The 18,603-nt window shown below is 38.2% G+C and overlaps 1 protein-coding gene across 1 annotated transcript in view; it reads right to left on the reverse strand.

The window, feature by feature from the left end:
• Window positions 1–5,024: 5,024 nt before the first annotated feature.
• Window positions 5,025–18,603, reverse strand: part of LOC127864326 (gem-associated protein 5-like) — a 216,700-nt gene continuing 203,121 nt past the window's right edge. Inside the window, exon 24 of the mRNA XM_052403980.1 lies at window positions 5,025–5,514. Coding sequence (XP_052259940.1) covers window positions 5,240–5,514 — 275 coding nt within the window. The 3' untranslated portion in view covers window positions 5,025–5,239. The remainder of the gene's footprint in view (window positions 5,515–18,603) is intronic.

Genomic DNA, 18,603 nt, shown 5'->3' on the forward strand with positions numbered 1-18,603 from the left:
GCTCCTTCCAAGAGAACTCTAGGTGTAGCAGAAGCAGTTGACGATCGAGCTGGTGTAAGAGTGTGTGTGTGTGCACTCACTGCGGCCATGAGTTTGGTGAAAACTCGTGGAGCCGTGGCCAATCCAAAGGGCATCGCCCGAAACTGGTAGACCTGGCCTCGAAAGGAGAAGCGCAGGTACTTCCGGTAGTTGGGATGGATAGGAACATGGAAGTATGCATCTTCCAGGTCCAAGGAAACCCCCCATTGCATGGGTTTGATGGAGCGCCCAATGAAGGCAGGAGTCTCCATCTTGAAAGCAGGTTTGACTAGAAACGTGTTGAACACTTTTAAGTCTATGACTGGTCTCCAGGAGCCGCTTTTCTTTTGAACAAGGAAAAGGCGACTGTAAAATCCCGGAGAACAATGGTAGTGAACCCTTTCTACCGCCTGTTTTTCCAGGAGTCCGAGAATGGAGTCTGGAAGTTGTGGATGCGGAGATACCAGATCTATTGGGACGCGAGAGAGTGGGGGCCTTTTCACGAATTGAAAAGTGAGGCCTTGTGTGACGAGATTGAACCCACGCGTCCGAAGTTATTTGGAGCCATCGATTTGCGAAGTGCATAAGTCTGGCCCCGACTGGTACCTCCGGCATCAGAGGTTGTGGCGGTAGAAAGGGGTATGACCTAGGGCTGACCTTTAGGAGGTCCACCCTTGCCGGAAGAAGGATTAAATGACTTCTTGTCCGCATTGGGTTTGCCCTTACTCCAATTTTGTTTTACAGAAGGCTTCCGATTGGAAGTTGTTCTGTTCTGAAAAGGAGGCTGACGTGGAGCAGACGGACGCTTAGTAGGGAAACTGTCCCTTTTAGCGTTCTTGGCCGGTGGGGCTCCTGGGGGCTTAGAAGCAGGGCGCCTAAAAACCACAGGGCGCTGGCCAGAGTTGCTCCTAGCTAGGGAGGCATGTATCTGATCTTCACGATCAGCAGTAAGTGCCGACTGTATCCTCCCTCCGAAAAGAGACTCTGCTGTTAGTGGAGTAGTTCGAAGGGAGTTTACGCCTGTTTCCAAAAGGAAATTATTAGGCAAGGAAGAGAGGATGAGGTCTCTCCGAAGCCTTAACATCTCAGACATAGAAGACGCAGCATTGTGAGATAAACACTGCGTAGTACGTGAAAGATGTATCAACAAGGCCCGGAGCTCCTCTGGGATTGAATCAGAGAGCTCCCAAACCAAGTCTAAGGCTGTGGCTGCCATGAGATCTAGCTGGTTAGCCAGACCTATGGAACAGCATTCTCTCAGCTCCCAATTTTCCAACAAGGAAAGAGGGACTGATGTATGGGTAGATGATGAAGGCATTGTAAGTGACAGCTTACTAATGTCAGCATCAGGAACCGGAAGTTTGGAAAGGTCCAAACTGGTAGCAGGGTCGGGTACCGGGGCCTTATAACTTTTCCCGCCGTCCATCTGTTTAGGCTCCGTCAGCTCCTTAGGGGCTTTCCATGGAGATGGCGAAGGCTTATTGGCTGGTTCAAGTGACTGGAAAACAGCCATTGTGGAAGAGCCAATAGGAAGGCGTAGATCCACTCGGGAAGTAGCCTTACTTATCCTGCCGGGCTCTCGTCTGCGTGCTACCTGTTCTGTAACGGTAACTGCAGATCCTGTGAGAGACAAGGAAGGGCGGGGGCAGAAGTCCTCATCTAAGGTATTGAACATAAGTTCGTATACCTGATTGATGGAGGCCAAATAATAAAGTTCGGCCTCATTAGACTCTGAACCCGCCTCAATCGAACCATCTGCGGGAGCATTGGATTGATTGAAACCGGTGGATATAGGAGAAGGAATAATAGATTCATTCGCTTCTATCATGAGAGAATCGTTTTCCAGCACCATCAAAGATATAGCTGGTGAGTTAGGTCTCTCAGAGATCAAGTAGGCAGACTCACTTTGAATACCAAAGGTCGCTGGTAAAGGATCAGTCGAAAAAGGGAAAAAGATTCCCGGCGACTGTTGGATCCACAAAGTATTGGGATTTGATAGTGTAGCGGCAGCCCGGGGTATACTTCTATGCAATGTGGAAGAGACCCGTGGGGCTGAAAACGCAGCCGAAGTGGTTAGATTAACCCCTGTACCTTGAGCCTGGTATGTATGCAAACTATTGTTTGAATACAAATTATGCTCAGTGGTTGTAGGAACGGCTGAAGTGTGTGTTGAGGCCAAAAAAGAGGCAGACACACGTGGAAGGGTGTCAATAGATTCCTCAGAGAAGGATCGACTAGGAGACCTAGAGCGCCTAATAGAGGAAGGTCTATGTCCCTTATCCCTGCGACGCCGAGACACTGTTCGGCGGCGCTGGGAATGATGTTTCCTGAGCGAACGTCTCCCCGAGCGCTCGCGTGATCGCTCTTTACGCGGCATTCTACGCCGAGAAACACTCGGTGAGCGTGAACGACGTCCCCTCCGGTAATGATGAGGGCTATTTGAAGTAGACGATGAGTCATACGACGAAGAGCCCGAGTTGGAGGAGTAGTCGGAAACATTAGACACTACACGTTTACGTCTGTGACTCACAGTAGAAACGCGGCTGCGTCTACCTTTGTGGAGTACTGACAAGGTAGTGTCAACATCTACGGTGACCGGAACGGTCTGTGGCACAGACCGAAACCCGGTGACCGGATCGGTCATTACATGACCGGTGACCGGACCGGTCAATGACCGGTTGACCGGAAGGGTCACAGCATAACCAGTGACCGGACTGGTCAATGACCGGTTTACCAGACCGGTCATAGCATGACCGGTGACCAGACCGGTCAGTGACCGGTCATAGCATGACCGGTGACCGGACCGGTCAATGTTGACCGGTGACCAGTGAAGTCTCCGGACCAGTCAACTGGTCATTCCCAATGAAAATTTTGTCCGGTGTCGTCACGGGGTAGGGACTGATGCCTGGCAGCTACTGGTGGCATATGGTCAAGATCGAGTGGTGAAAAGTCCCGACACACGGAACTTTTCCTACGTTGATCTAATGCCGAGTCATTCAACTGGTCATTCCCGATGAACGGACCGGGCAAATTTTGTCCGGTTTCGTCACGGGGTAGGGACCGATGCCTAGCAGCTACTGGTGTAGTATGGTCAAGATCGTGTGGTGAAAAGTCCCGACACACGGAACTTTCCCTACTTTGATCTGAACTATTCTTGTTGCTTCCACGACTCTTGAAGGGTCGACGCTTAATGGCCCAGGTATCTGCAGACCAATGCTCACAGGAAGGGCAGCAGTTATCCTGGGTACATCCTGCACACGACAGGCAGCTACCATGGTTGTCCCATGCTGCCTTTGTGTGTCCACATGAGCCACGTGTTTGAGGCATACTTTGCCTTGAACAAACAAACAAATACACAAAACGATACAGAAATACACGGATATATATACGGAGAATGTTTTAACGCAATACAAAAACTTCTCTATTCTGTTAAGCAGAAGAATCCAGCGAAACAGAAGCAACAATTAAGTTAATAACAAAATGTCGGCCTTTGTATATCGCCATCCGGAATAAGAGTGAATTATGGGTATTGTCCCGTTTTTGTTATGCGGCTACGCGGCACTAATATGACCGCTCTGACCTACCTGACGGGTTTCTCAAAAAGTGTGGGATTCCTCGGGCGAAAAATTCCGGATAAATTACGATCCTATCGGAGTAAATAGCATATGATATCAGGTAACGTAATTAAGCTATTAAAACTATTTTACTGTTTAAAGTCACTGTGACCTTGACCTTTGACCTAGTGACCTGAAAATCAAAAGGGATTATCTGCCAGTCATGACCAATGTACCTATGAAGTAACATGATCCAAGGCGTAAGCATTCTTGAGTTATCATCCAGAAACCATTTTACTGTTTGGAGTCACTGTGACCTTGACCTTTGACCAAGTGACCTGATAATCAATAGGGGTCATCTGCCAGTTATGATCAATGTACCTATGAAGTTTCGTGATCCTAGGCCTAAGCATTCTTGAGTTATCATCCGGAAAACATTTTACTATTTCCAGTCACTGTGACCTTGACCTTTGACCTAGTGACCTGAAAATCTATAGGGGTCATCTGCCAGTCATGATCAATGTACCTTTGAAGTTTCATGATCCTAGGCCTAAGCATTCTTGAGTTATCATGCGGAAACCATCTGGTGGACCTACCGACGGACCGACCAACATGTGCAAAACAATGTACCCCCTCTTCTTCGAAGGGAGGCATAAAAAGGGTTTGAGTCCTCATTGATACAAAGACATTGTGCAAGTTTGCCAAGAATTGGATGAAAGTTATGGACTTTATCACATAAAAAAATGAATTTTCATTTTTTTTTTCAAATTCAAGGGGAGATAATTCTGGACTTATAACTCCAGTATTGCTCATTTTCAATAGGGTTTGAGTCATCATTCAGATAAAGACACTATGCAAGTTGGGAAATGATTAGATGAAAACTGTGGACTTCATTGCGTAAACAAGCCTTATTTCACAATTTTCTCAAATTCAAAGGAAGATAATTCTGGACTTTTTACTCTTATGTAACCCATTTTCAATAGAGTTCGATTCCTCATTAATATAAAGACACTGAACAAGTTTGAAAAGAATTGGATGAAAACTGTGGACTTTATCGCGTAAACAAAGAAAAAGTCTAACGCACGCACTCATGGACGATGGAAACCACGCCATGACATAAGCTCTTCAGGCCTTAGGCCAGTAGAGCTAAAAACGAATGATCTGCCAGATTCTGACAATCTTCCATAAAGACAGGTTTCAATTTTCAAGGGGATAATTTCAGAAGAAACTACAGCTTTCACTGTATGTGATTAATTGCCCCCCCCCACCCCCCTCCTTAATGACTTTGCATTGTAAAGTAATGGAGCTAAAAAGCCATATTTTGCAGTTAAGTCCTTATTTTAACATCAAAACATGACCTTGATTGTCAAGGTAGCCACATGGTATGAGCATGTAACACAGCATTTCATAGAGTAGAGATTATGAGCTTCAATGTCAATGCCATCCTCTATTCCCCCCTTAACTATATGTGTCCCCAAGTCAAGGGCATCCTCCTTGCCCAAACTCCAAGATCATCCTCCTGGTCCTAATGTCAAGGTCATGCTTCTGGCCCCAATGTCAAGGTAATCTTCCTGGTACCTTTGTTAAGATCATCCTCCTGGCCCCAATTACAACGTCATCCTCATGACCCCAATGTCAAGGTCATCCTCCAGGCCCCAATGTCAAGATCATCCTCCTGGCCCAAATGACAAGGTCATCCTCCAGGCCTTAATGTCAGGGTCATCTTCCCAGCCCCTTACCTGTGCCTGCTCCACCTGTGCCTGTCTCCCAGCATGCAGCAGACACAGTGTCTTGTACATGTCCTCTACACTTGTGGTGTCCATGCAGACATCAAAGTGGCGGTACCAGGTGCGCAGAATGTGGTGTGGGAATGTGTGACCTTCAATCAAGTGCAGTTGCCATGGCGACATGCTGTCCACATCACCAGGATCCAGGATGAGATCTATTAATAGATCAATGTAAATCGTATATTGCATAATAATAGCTTACACATTTATTCAATATATACAAACATCGGTGTTATTGTCTTTTTCTAAACAGACATGCAAAATGCAAATATATCAGTAAATATCGCTCTTATAATTTGTACAGGCGTTTGCCCCATTCATTATTATAATGATCACAACAGTCACATTTAAAAACTTGGAAGAACATAAAATTATGCATCCATCCAAACAAAGAATAATTTCTAATGAACTATAATTATGCAAAGAATAATAACTCCATTAATAATGACAACAATGGTTTCAATTATCATGATCATTATTATTTTCTATTCGGTGGTAAGATTTCTAAATACTTATGAATATACAGGATACCCAATTAATTAAGAAACAAGGGCTGTTTGTAAAACATGCATGCCCCCCCATATGGGCTGTCAGTTGTAGTGGCAGTCATTGTGTGAATACGTTTTTTGTCACTGTGACCTTGACCTTTGACCTAATGTAAGATATCATCCAGAAACCATTGTACTCTTTCAAGTCACTGTGACCTTGACCTTTGACCTAATGACCTGAAAATCAATAGGGGTCATCTGCCAGTCATAATCAATGTACCTATGAAGTTTCATGATCCTAGGTGTAAGCATTCTTGAGTTATCATCCGGAAACCATTTAACTATTTCGAGTCACTGTGACCTTGACCTTTGACTTTGTGACCTAACAAGAGCTGTCAGAGGACAGCGCGCTCGACTATTCGAGTGCTTGACAGTATAACCTAAGCCATCATGGGGAAATTGTTCATATTCAATAATTTATTAGACGATCTTTTAAAAAAATAAAAAAAATAAAAAAAAAATTTTTTTTTGGGGGGGGGGGGGGGGTTGGGAGGGGGAGGTAGGGGGGTGAGAGGGGGGTATAATGTGGGGTGTGGTAATTTATAAGGTGTTTAAAAAAAAAATTGGTGGGGGGTAGGGGGGAGTGAGAGGGGGGTATAATGTGGGGTGTGGTAATTAATTAGATGTTTAAAAAACAAAAAAACTAAATTTTGGGGGGTGGGGGATGGGGTGGGGGGGTGGGGGTGAGAGAGGGTATAATGTGGGGTGTGGTAATTTATGTTTGAAAATTATTTATTTTTTGTTTTTTTTTGGGGGGGGAGGGGGTTTGGGGGGGGGGGGGTAGGAGGGGTGAGAGGGGGGTATAATGTGGGGTGTGGTAATTTATTAGATGTTTAAAAAAAAATTGGGGGGGTGAGGTTGGGGGGGGGTAATATAGGTTGGGGTGATGTTGGTAAACAAGTATGCAAAATATAAAAGCAATATGTCAAGGGACAATGAAAAAATAACAAATGATCTCACACTGACATGAACAAATATCCTCTATTTATTAAACATGAAATTTAAACTTATTGCATTTGTTTCCCCTGTATATAAGAAAGATATAATAGTGTATTACCTCCCCTGTCCTGCTTATATTTATATTAATCAACAAAATCAAACATTAACACAATATTTAATATACAAAATATACAAAAAAATCTGGTATTCTGATATTTTTACTGATCCACTTTATTTTACTCAAATGATGATGTTTCATTGGACTCATAATTATAGAGTTAGGATTACAGACCAGTTGCTTCAGTTATATTGTTCAGAGTTCGCCCTGTTGGCCGCGTATGCGTTCTTAAGTTATCATCCAAAAACCATTTTACTATTTTGGGTCACCGTGACCTTGACCTTTGACCTAGTGACCTCAAAATCAATAGGGGTCATCTGGGAGTCATGATCAATGTACCTATGAAGTTTCATGATCCTAGGCCCAAGCGTTCTTGAGTTATCATCTGGAAACCACCTGGTGGACGGACCGACCGACAGACCGACCAACAGACCTTCATGTGCAAAGCAATATACCCCCTCTTCTTCGAAGGGAGCCATAAAAACAATGCTCTAATAGAATAACACTTTTCAAAGGTCTCTTTTTAACGTTTGCTTAGTTTTAATGCTTAACCTAGACAAACTGACTACAACCAGACATTGATGTGTTGTTCTCTACAGACACAATTTTAATTTCTTTGGATGTTTTGTAATACAATGAGGCTTGACACAAAGTGAAATCCCAGTATAGTTCATGTAACATTAAACTTGTTTGTTTAACATGGTTTTATTCTTATGGAAAGTTCAGCTTTCATAGAAATCAGACCACTGGAAACAGTAAACCCTTTGCATGCTGGGAAATTTGTTGTCTGCTTAAATGTCGTCTGCTGAATTTCTAAAATTAGCATTTTCTTTAAAAAAAATCAAAGAATACTATCAGAATAGCAAGCAGTTTGGATCCTGATGAGACGCCACATTCTGTGGCGTCTCATCTGGATCCAAACTGTTTGCAAAGGCCTTCAAAATTTGATTCCAGCACTTAAAGAGTTAACAGTATTGCAAAACTAATGACCAGAAAAGTTAAACCCTACAATAGCACTTAATATAAACCATTCGCTAAGGGACCTCAGTAATCCTTTAAACATATCAAATTGAATGCATTTTTAATTGTATGCTTCTTTTCAATAAATAACTATTCTATATAATTGAATAAACAAATAATTTGACAATCACATATTTATTTAACATTAGCCAATTAAGAATTGTTATATTGATTCCATTTCATATAGTATGCAACTTTAAAAGCAACTCTATGTACACTTAATGTTCAATACTTTGATTGATTGTTGTGTTGTTGTAAAGACATCTTAATAAATTACTTGTTTTCTTTCTACAAAAATTGTAATTTATTGTAATTGTAATTAATCGTTCCAATATATCACAATCAATACCAGAGGAAAGACCTTGAAATCAAAGGCAAATCAGGATGCGTGTTCAGATAACAGTGTGATAAATTTGTGCCAATAAAGGATAACTGATAAAGGAACATGACATGATGTTCAAAACATCTCAAATTGAATCAGCTGCAGGTTAACATTCTAGATTAAGACAAGAGCACCAACAGCGTTGACAGTTCATTGGCAAGATACAGGAAAGTTTCTGCTGAAGAAAATGTTTAAAGAACAGTTGACTGAATGAAAATCTAATAATTATTTTTATGATAGGTACAAATAAATGAAACATGAAGTGGTGAAATATTGCATACCATCCTTTATCAATAGGAAAATAATATATTTGTATTAAGGGAGCTTGGTATTTTGAGAGCAAGTAAATTACAAGATTCTTGTCTTGATTGTCACTATTCATTATACTGTTACGATCGCTTCAATTTCATTTAAGCAGAAATGAACAATTCTGTTGTTGTTGTGTTATATGTATAGACTTTGATACACAAAAATATACAAAATATTACACGCATTCTGTTTTTTGGAGCACACATTCTGAAGTTTTCAATCCTTATTTAAATAATTTCAAATAATCAGCAGATTAACCCATTTAAGCCTAGTGGACTCTTCCGTCCTTCTAAATTGGATCAATTTATTTCCAAATTAAGGATGTCTAGTATATTTATTTCTATATTAAGAATATTTCTTACAGAAATTCCTTTAAGCAAACAGCAAAGACCCTGATGAGACGCCACATGATGCAGCGTCTCATCTGGTCTACGCTGTTTGCCAATGCCTTTTTTCTAGACGCTAGGCATAAATGGGTTAATATCAAAATACTATAGTTTGAACCCCTCTCTTGCCGCCAAAAATCGCAAGGTAAATGTTTGCCATCTCCAAGTTTAACGATATTACAGCGCTTAAAAACCTTGAAGTCTTCTGCAAGAAACAAGATAATTATTTATCCTTTTAAACTTTTAAAAGTAACGTACCCCATTAATAAATACATTGAAAAAATATGATTGTGATCTCAAAATCAAATACAACAAGATTCACTCGTTAAAAACACATAACTAACTCAGTATGAACAAAGTTATCAAAAAATGTAAGAAACTTCTTTATTAGATTCATTTGAATGATGGCATATATGAATTAAGTTGTGGAACTACGATAATATAATCCAAATCTTGTTCTTATCCATGTTTTTAATGGAATTGTTAACAGATTTTGGCCTCTTTTTCAAATGTCATTAGATATTATAAACCTTTAATGTTTTTAATAGACTTATATAATTTTTCTAGAAAGAAAACAAGTTTGAAAAAAATTGACGTCGCTGGTATTCAAACCCGTGTCTTCTTGATCTGTAAGGGGAAGTGCTTCCACAGTACCACCCAAACTTTTATATTCCCAAGCCAAACCTAGAGACTATATATCATGTGATAGTCAAGTTGGACTTTCATGCTGAGTCAGATGTTTTCCAACGTTTTATATCCTTTATTACTGTTGTTTAATTTTAAAATGACGCTCGAATTCCAGCCATGTCAGTAAAAAAGGTGATGAGTGTTTATTTCCTATAAAAATATGCTTTATATCTCAACTTTACTCCTTGCAAATGTTCTTAGTTATTAGTTCATCCTGCCAAGAAATTTCACAGCCAGTAAAGTTGAAATATTGAGCAAATATTAATATGAAATCAATGCTAGTAACTTTTTTGCTGACATGGCATGGTGAGCAGCATTTAAAATATAATTACAATTAATAAAGGATATAAAACATGATTACCCCTTCTGTATAGAAAACTTATCTAGCTTTTGCCAACAAAAGAATTGTTTTTACAAAAGATTTTTTTAATTTTCTAAGAACATTTTTACACTAAAAATGTTCTTAGAAAAATTCACATAAAATGGTGTTAGAAAAATTCTCTAAAGAAAATCTTTGAAAAAAAAAGTTTCTAAGTGAAAAAATGTAAGATTTAGAAAATTCCATGCTAATTATCTTATCTATTTTGTCTGCCAACATCCTAATACACTCTTGCATTTTTACTGTATTTTTACACTCAAAGGACAAGACATCCTTTCCATTTGCAGTTATAAAGTACATTGGCTAAAGCCAATAGACTAACAAACCTTTTCACACTCTAGTTGCCTCAGGAAAATGTTTACCACAAAATTTTGTTAATGAAGCATACATTAAGTGAACTTTATACTTATACTGTGACAATCACACTTAGGTTTCAGGACCTGACCTTCAAAGCCCATCAATTTAGCACTAAATGTAGTTTTCAGTTGTCATCCATAACCACACATCAGGTAACTGCACATGTATTTGGCAATAAAATATATTATAAAGCTTACACAATTCACATACAATATGTTTCTTATTAAAGTGATACATCATTTTTTTAAAGTACACAGACAATAAACTGATTTCCTTTTTTATTTTACAAATGGCTGAAGTTTCTCGGAAATATCATAGCTCAGAGGCAGATTCTATGGTGGTTTTTAGTTGTTTGCGTAGCGAACAGCTAATGTTGTTACTGAGAATTTCAAGTTAGTTTGGCTTATTTACGGAAAGCCTACTACCCACCACACCTGCCATATCCGCGCGAAAAAGAGTTGTATAATTTATGCAAGAGGTTTGAGTTTTCCAACTATATTCATTCACAAATTGAAACATTATGTGAATATAGTGTTAAATGGAATATTTTTGAACGGAGCTTATATAGAAAATAATAAAAAAACAATGTTTGTATTATACTTGTCGCGGAAGAAATTATTTATGAATGATTAAAATAGTCCACTATCTGCTGTGTCTTAATGACGTAGTACAGGTCATTCATAATCTGAGGCTATTAATAGATTCGGGAAAACAACGCAATAGTATAAAGTTACACTTGTTTATATTCTCAATTTATAAAACGTTGAACATGAGTTCACCAATTACTACAGGTATACTATAGACAACCTCAAAAATGCTTTATAATCGCTAAAACCGAATATTAAAAAACAACTAAATATAACAAGAAATATCTTTTAATAAGAGCTGTCTCCATAGGATGACATATGTCCCCAATAAACGCTTTGATAGAAGTTATTGAAATGCACAAAGTGACCTCATGACCTAGTTTTTGACCCGGCATGACCCATATTCGAACTTGACCTAGACATTGTCTTGATACAACTTCTGACCAAGTTTGGAAAAGATCAGATGAAAACTACTTCAATTAGAGAGCGGACACCATGCTATATCCTTGAAATGCACTAAGCGACCCCATGACCTAGTTTTTGACCCGGCATAACCCATATTCGAACTTGACCTAGATATTGTCTAGATACAACTTCTGACCAAGTTCTGTAAAGATCGGATGAAAACTATTTGAATTAGAGAGGGGACACGAACAGTGTGACAGACTGACGGACAGTGCGAAAACTATATACCCACTTTTCTTCGAAAGGGGGCATAAAAAGGTAGTCGGCGTAAATGCTGACTTTGAAATCAAGTTTGCAATTTACGCTTCTAAATACTGTGAAACCATTATTATTCGTCCGACATTAATTTTCGCCTTTTTGTGTCCTTCGACCGATGGACGAATTCAAGATCCTAACGAACAATCATGTCCCATATTTGAAACAAATAAGAATGATTTACCATAGGCATGAGGCATTTAAATCCAGCGTAATCCACGCATATACACAGGGCTCGAAATTAACACTCGCACACTCGCAAAATGCGAGAAAAAAAGATTGCAAGGTAAGTTATAAGCCACTAGTATTTTTTGCAAATAAAGAAATAGGGAAAAAAAAACGAGATATATTTCTTAATGCGTTCGACGGCATGAACGCTAAACCGTAGGTCAATTTTTTGAACGTCCGAATACCCATATGCGGAAACACCTTGTTTGTTGACCGGTATACTTATAATACAGATACACAGATGGTATTGATACGCAGAACATGAAACAGTCGACTATTCATACTCAAGTTAAATCCGGTTTTGACACAAAGGGGTGTTTATTATAGAGTGTACTGACAACTGACATTTCCTGTAAAACGCGAATGCAATAAGGCTGTATCGAATGCGTCGACTTCGTTTAGGTATAATAGTGTTGATAAGCGCTAATTGTTAACAACTTTATTACCCATTGTGTGTATTGTGTTTTTCAGGGGTGTTGCAGATTATACAGCCTACACGCGGCGAATCCGGATTAAAGACAATACTATTAAACGCAATTAAAATATGACGATGTGTGATCAACACCTGACTGAAATATATTCTGCGCTTTGTTACAAATTAATAAAGAACATTTTGATTTGTGTTTGCTTTTAACTGCATCTACTATTTTTGTACATATACATAAAAACCCGTACCTTTGTTTTTTTTATAACAAAAACATTTTTTTTATAGATTTAATACTGTTGTTTAGGCCACGACTTTTTTTTTTATTGGTTTACAAAAATTATTTGGAAAATGGTCCATCGGGCGGTCGAAAAAAAAAAAAAAAAAAAATTATTGGAAAAATAAGTTAATACTAATAACATCAGAACAAAGACATCATATCTTTTATAACCTTAACACAGAGACGAAAAATCAAAATTATGCAATGAAACACATCTATATATGTATGTGTTTGCTCTTATTGGACTTATGACATCGTCCATGAAAAAAAATCGAGGTAGATCGATCCCCGCGTCGTCGCGGTAATGTTTGTTAAAGTTGTTGTTGTCATGAAAACTCTTTGATTTACAACGCAAAACGTCTTATTTGAACTGACGCGAATTAATACAATCATATTTGTCAACTTGACTTTTGCTTTATTTTGATAATTTAAAGGGATCTTTTCACGCTTTGGTAAATTGACAACATTGAAAAAAGTTGATTCAGATTCGTAAGTTTTCGTTTTAGTTATGATATTTGTGAGGAAACAGTAATACTGAACATTAACCATGCTCTAATATAGCCATTATAGACATCTTTTGACGATTTTAAAACCTAAAAATTATAAAGCGTTGCAACGCGAAACGATTGAATAATTTGGAGAGTTCTGTTTTTGTCGTTAAATTTTGTGAAACTACGAAGATTGCTTATATAAGGTATAAAATACGTCACGAATGTGTACTCGGCGGAATAGCTCAGTAGGCTAAAGCGTTTTTACTTCAGGACTCCAGGGGTCACTGGTTCGAAACCTGCTCCGGGCAATGTTCTTTTCCTTTTTTTAATTTTTTTCTTGATTTTTTACTGGAGCTTTTATGATCCAATGTTTACATTTATCAATATAAAGCATTTAATGAATAAGTTAAAAAAATGCCAAAATCTGTGAAAAGGCCCCTTTAATCCAAAGTTTAATGTTAGCAAGTGTTTTTACTGGAATTGTAAACAAGAAGCCAGTTAAAGTCTTCCGAAAATGTGCAGTCTTTGTGAATTGACAGTTTGACGTCATCAAAGGAAAGCCGCTTGCTGTCTGAAGCAATAAAGCGACAAATTTCGCGCCGACAAAATTGGCTTCCTTTGTCTAGCAATCAACATGCCGAACCAATCGTGCGTTTGTTTCTCAATTGCAATCCTCCAATTTAATAATAGCACGTGCAAAGCTCCGCCTTCGAATCTTTTGCAGAGAACGGAGGCGGAGTTTAACGGTTAATTGAGCTAGTATTTTACGCAAGTTGAGTTCCGCTTTGCCGAAATTACTCGGCCCTAAGCATTAAAACGACAAATACATTTATCAATGATTTTCCGAGATATACCGATTTGTTCCGATTTCCAAACTTTCTGTACAGTTCCTATAAACTATGGCGGACGTGTTTACAAAATTCATAAACACATATATCGTAAATAATGGCAGTGTTTTATTGGATTATTTATACTAATTATCAAATTGCAAGGTAATACTTTTTTATCTATTATAATATCGGGTTTGTTTAATATAATAAACATGTTAAGCAATATAGTTGCGTCACAGACTCGGAAATAAATTTTGAAGCGGTCGACATTTTACTGACGCTGATTTTCCTATTGTCTGTAATTAAATAAATTTTGAGAAGTGCCCATAAAAGGACTTGTACATACTGTGTCACATTGAAAAATATCCCGATCTCTGTAATATATGTGAACCAATCGTTGATTGTACTTACTTGATTTTAATCGCAACCGTACTCAAACCGGATCGTTTTTTTTTTTCTCGTTTCGCTCGTTTTTCAGTGCGGTCGGGAATAAAATATATAAAAAAAAGACGATTTTCCGATTTTATTTTTTTTCCCATTTTCCAAAAATTAGGGTCGGCGGTTTTGTAAACCAAGAAATATAAAAGTCGTGGCCTTATCAATAAATGCAGCGTTCCATTCAGAAAAAAAAACACTTAACAAACTAGATCCTCTTTTGTATAATAGAACAAGTTTGATAACTGCATTGACCAAATTTTAATGAAACTAAGGTCATTAAGACTAAATACCATACTCATGAAAAATGCACAAATGTTAATTTTGTTTTATTTGTCACATTAACAGTGACATTTCAGACAAACTATTGTACTTAAAATGATCAAATATTTACAATGCAAAACGCTTGAAACTTTAATGAAATATGACCAAAATAATTTGCTTACGCTAATTATAACCCATAATGTTCGCACCTTCTCTTATTGATGCCGATAAAGGTAAGATTGTTATCAGTTTGACCGTGATAGTAATGGAAAAAGACTAATTGGCTTCGTTGTTTAAAACACTCGTCAACGATTATTCAGTCCCACTTATCCACTAATCATTACAAAGAACGTGTCAATGACATTAAATAATAAGGGACAGTTACTATCACCTAAAATACAAGCTTGTTAATTGGCATATGCCAAACAAGGCCCACCTCCTGCAAGTGACTACCAAGTGTCACCTCTCTTTCCCCAGCACGATTTTTTCGCAACCGCGTATTACATGTATTACAAACAGATCGGACGTTTTTTGTTTTTTTTTCAAAACCAGAAATGGACGAATTTAAGAGCGGACGAAATAGTCATTTTTATGAAAAGGTCGAAATTTTGTGCCGACGAAAATAAATGGTTTCACAAAAGTTTAACTATTGTTTTTTTTCACTTGTAAGTCGCATATTCACAGCATGAAATGTGTATTATTGTCAAAACACAAATTAGTGTAAGTAGATAAAAATTATACTACGGAAGTGCACATCATATGTGTCCCCACATGCCTTATTATGAGTATATTTCTTCACTATAGAAATATAATGTATGCGAATATTTGATTTAAACGCAGTTTTCTTTCGACACATTTAAATCACACTTTCATAGCCGTGTCATGCGAAAATGGGTTCTTACGCGTTTCAGCCAGCATATCTGAAACCCAACATGTGCATTTACGCAGTCTGGAAAGAGGCGATGCTGTTCGCTATAAAATTACTCTATGTGTTATGGTCTCATTATGTATCTCCTGACCAGACTAAGAGATGTGCAGGCTGAATGGGCTATATATATGATGGACACATATCGAATAAGACCCATTTTCGCATGATGAGGGTCATTAAAAATCTCATTGCGAATTGTAAATGGCACATTTTAGAACAATGCTTTTCGATACAAAATTCAAAATAGCAAACTTGTTAATAAGGGCAGCCTGTCAAGGCGTCCAGGAACAATTTCCAGACGTGCTGACTGAGTAGGGCAAACATTGTGGTTGGATAATTAAACGATTTTCCTCTTATTGTGCAACTATACTATTTTGGTAATATTTGTTTTCTCATCTTGAAAGCAAAACTGGGTTTATCGATAGTAAATTATATATTCCCCGGACGATTTAGTGAACGAGTACTGACCCTGAAATTCTGCGAGATGGGTTTTAACACGTAATTGTAACTGGGCCACAATTTGTGTCGTTTGAACATACAGAGAGTAGTCCGGAATTCCTTACACTGAACAGTGCTACATCCTTTGCGCTGAGCACAGACATGGTGATGTAGCCAAAATTCAGAGGTTTTATCTCGAATCAGCCTATGAAATATTCACGTGTGTCTGCTGGCGTTATGTAAAAGTCATTTTAGGTGAAAAGCTGGGTAAAATAGCTACGCCAAAAAAGCGCATTATAGTGCTCTATACCTATGATTAGGTCAGAGTTGTTGACCTTGAAGGATGACCTTGACCTTTCACCACTCAAAATGTGCAGCTCCATGAGATACACATGCATGCCAAATATCAAGTTGCTATGTTCAATATGTCAAAAGTTATTGCAAAACTTTACTGTAAGGTTAAAGTTTTGGGACAGAACGACGGAATGACAGACATACAGACAGACAGAAAGACAGACAGACAGACAGGCCAAAAACAATATACCCCCGATCATTTGATCCGGGGGCATAAAAATGACTTGCGTCTTAAATTATGCAATAGCGAACAACTTCAGTGCCTTCAGCACTTTGATTATTAAAGTACCAGACTTGTTTGTTCATGGCAAGGATTTCATGAACTTTATAACACATGGCTACCAAGTCAGGTGTTGTAATTTTCTTTTGGTTATTTTTGTTACACCATGCATTCCCTTATATTGATATTATGATGTCTGACAATAACCACAAATCTTCACAGTTTGTTAACCCTTTCCATCTCAGAGGCAAAGTGATAATAGCTATGTGCGAACAGCATAAAACCAGAACAGCCTGCGAGTAACTCACAGTCTGTTCAGGTTTTATGCTGTTTGTTTCTCATCAGTATCTAAGGGTTGGAAATGAAGCCTTTAAAATTTGAATCTAGTAAGAAAGGTCTTTAATAAAATGTAAATTTCTAAAAGACTAAAAATGTGTCAAAATACTTTTCTAAGTGGTAAAGGGTTAACCTAGTGAGCAAAAATATTTAAGGGTTTTATAGTTTTGTAAGGTTCTTGAAATCTAGAACTGCATCCATGTGACAAGATTTCCAAGTGCTATTGCCACACCCTTGCCTAACGTGTCTGCGATTGTTTAACACATTTATGCCTAGTGGACTCTCTCATCCTTCTAAATTGGATCAATTCATTTACAAAACTAGAGATGTCTAGTAAATTTATTTCTATATTAAGAATATTTCTTACAGAAATTCCTTTAAGCAAACAGCGCAGACCCTGATGAGACGCATCATGCGGCGTCTCATTTGGGTCTACGCTGTTTGCAAAGGCCTTTTTTCTAGATGCTAGGCATAAATGGGTTAAACATATCAATCGTACACAAGAGACACTTCTGGGAATGCTATACAGAGACCTTAAATGCAAAAATAACTTAATTTGAACTTTTTATAATTCAAATTGTATGGCATTTTAATAAACAAATTAGTGAACGGTTGTTGTGGTTTCCAAACAGGAAATTAACCATATCTGTTCTTAAACCTATAAAACAGGAACATTCTAATTAGCAAAGCCATTGAATAGCTACCATGTGTCTATTTCCAACCAAAAGCAATTTAAAAGCCAGACATTTCATCAAGATTTTATCCAAATGTTTTTTTTTGAACTCAAAAAAGCACATATTCTTAACCATAAAAGAAATCATTAGCAGACAAAAGTTAATACCGTAATTACTCAAGTTTTCGGGCAGCCAATTTTTTAGCCAGAATAACTAGAGCTTTGTCACAGACGTGACGAATACCCCTTACATGCCACACAGAATATTTTGCATGTTGTCTTTACATAAAACAGCGGACACCATGCTCAATGTTCAAAACGCACTAAGTGACCCCGTGACCTAGTTTTTGACCCGCCATGGCCCATGTTCGAACTCTACCTACACATCATCTAGATACAACTTCTGACCAAGTTTGGCGCAGATTGGATGACTACTTGAATTAGACAGCAGACAACATGCTGAATGTTTAAAACGCACTTAGTGACCCCGTGAGCTAGTTTTTGACCAGGAATGACCCATACTCAAACTTGACCTAGACATCATCTAGATACAACTTCTAACCAAGTTTGGTGAAGATCGGATGAAAACAACTTGAAATAGAGAGTGGACACTTAATACTGAACGACCGACAGACAAGCACACTCCTATATACCCCCCTAAACTTCGTTTGTGGGGGTATAATTATTTTTTTGTGACTGTAAATTTTCGAACACACAGATTTCTGTCCATGTTTTCACTTATCTGGTGACCCTCCCATCAGGGGTTTTTACAACCGGATTAAGGTCATAAAACCTGTCAGATGAATGCCTGGGGGAAAAGGATAATTACATTTGTGTTATAGGGCAAAATGTATACTGGTAATAAACAAAGGTTTCACCCAACAGCATTTCAAATGATATTGTTTTAAGGA

Source organism: Dreissena polymorpha, chromosome 1, assembly GCF_020536995.1.
Source record: "Dreissena polymorpha isolate Duluth1 chromosome 1, UMN_Dpol_1.0, whole genome shotgun sequence".
NCBI lineage: Eukaryota > Metazoa > Mollusca > Bivalvia > Myida > Dreissenidae > Dreissena > Dreissena polymorpha.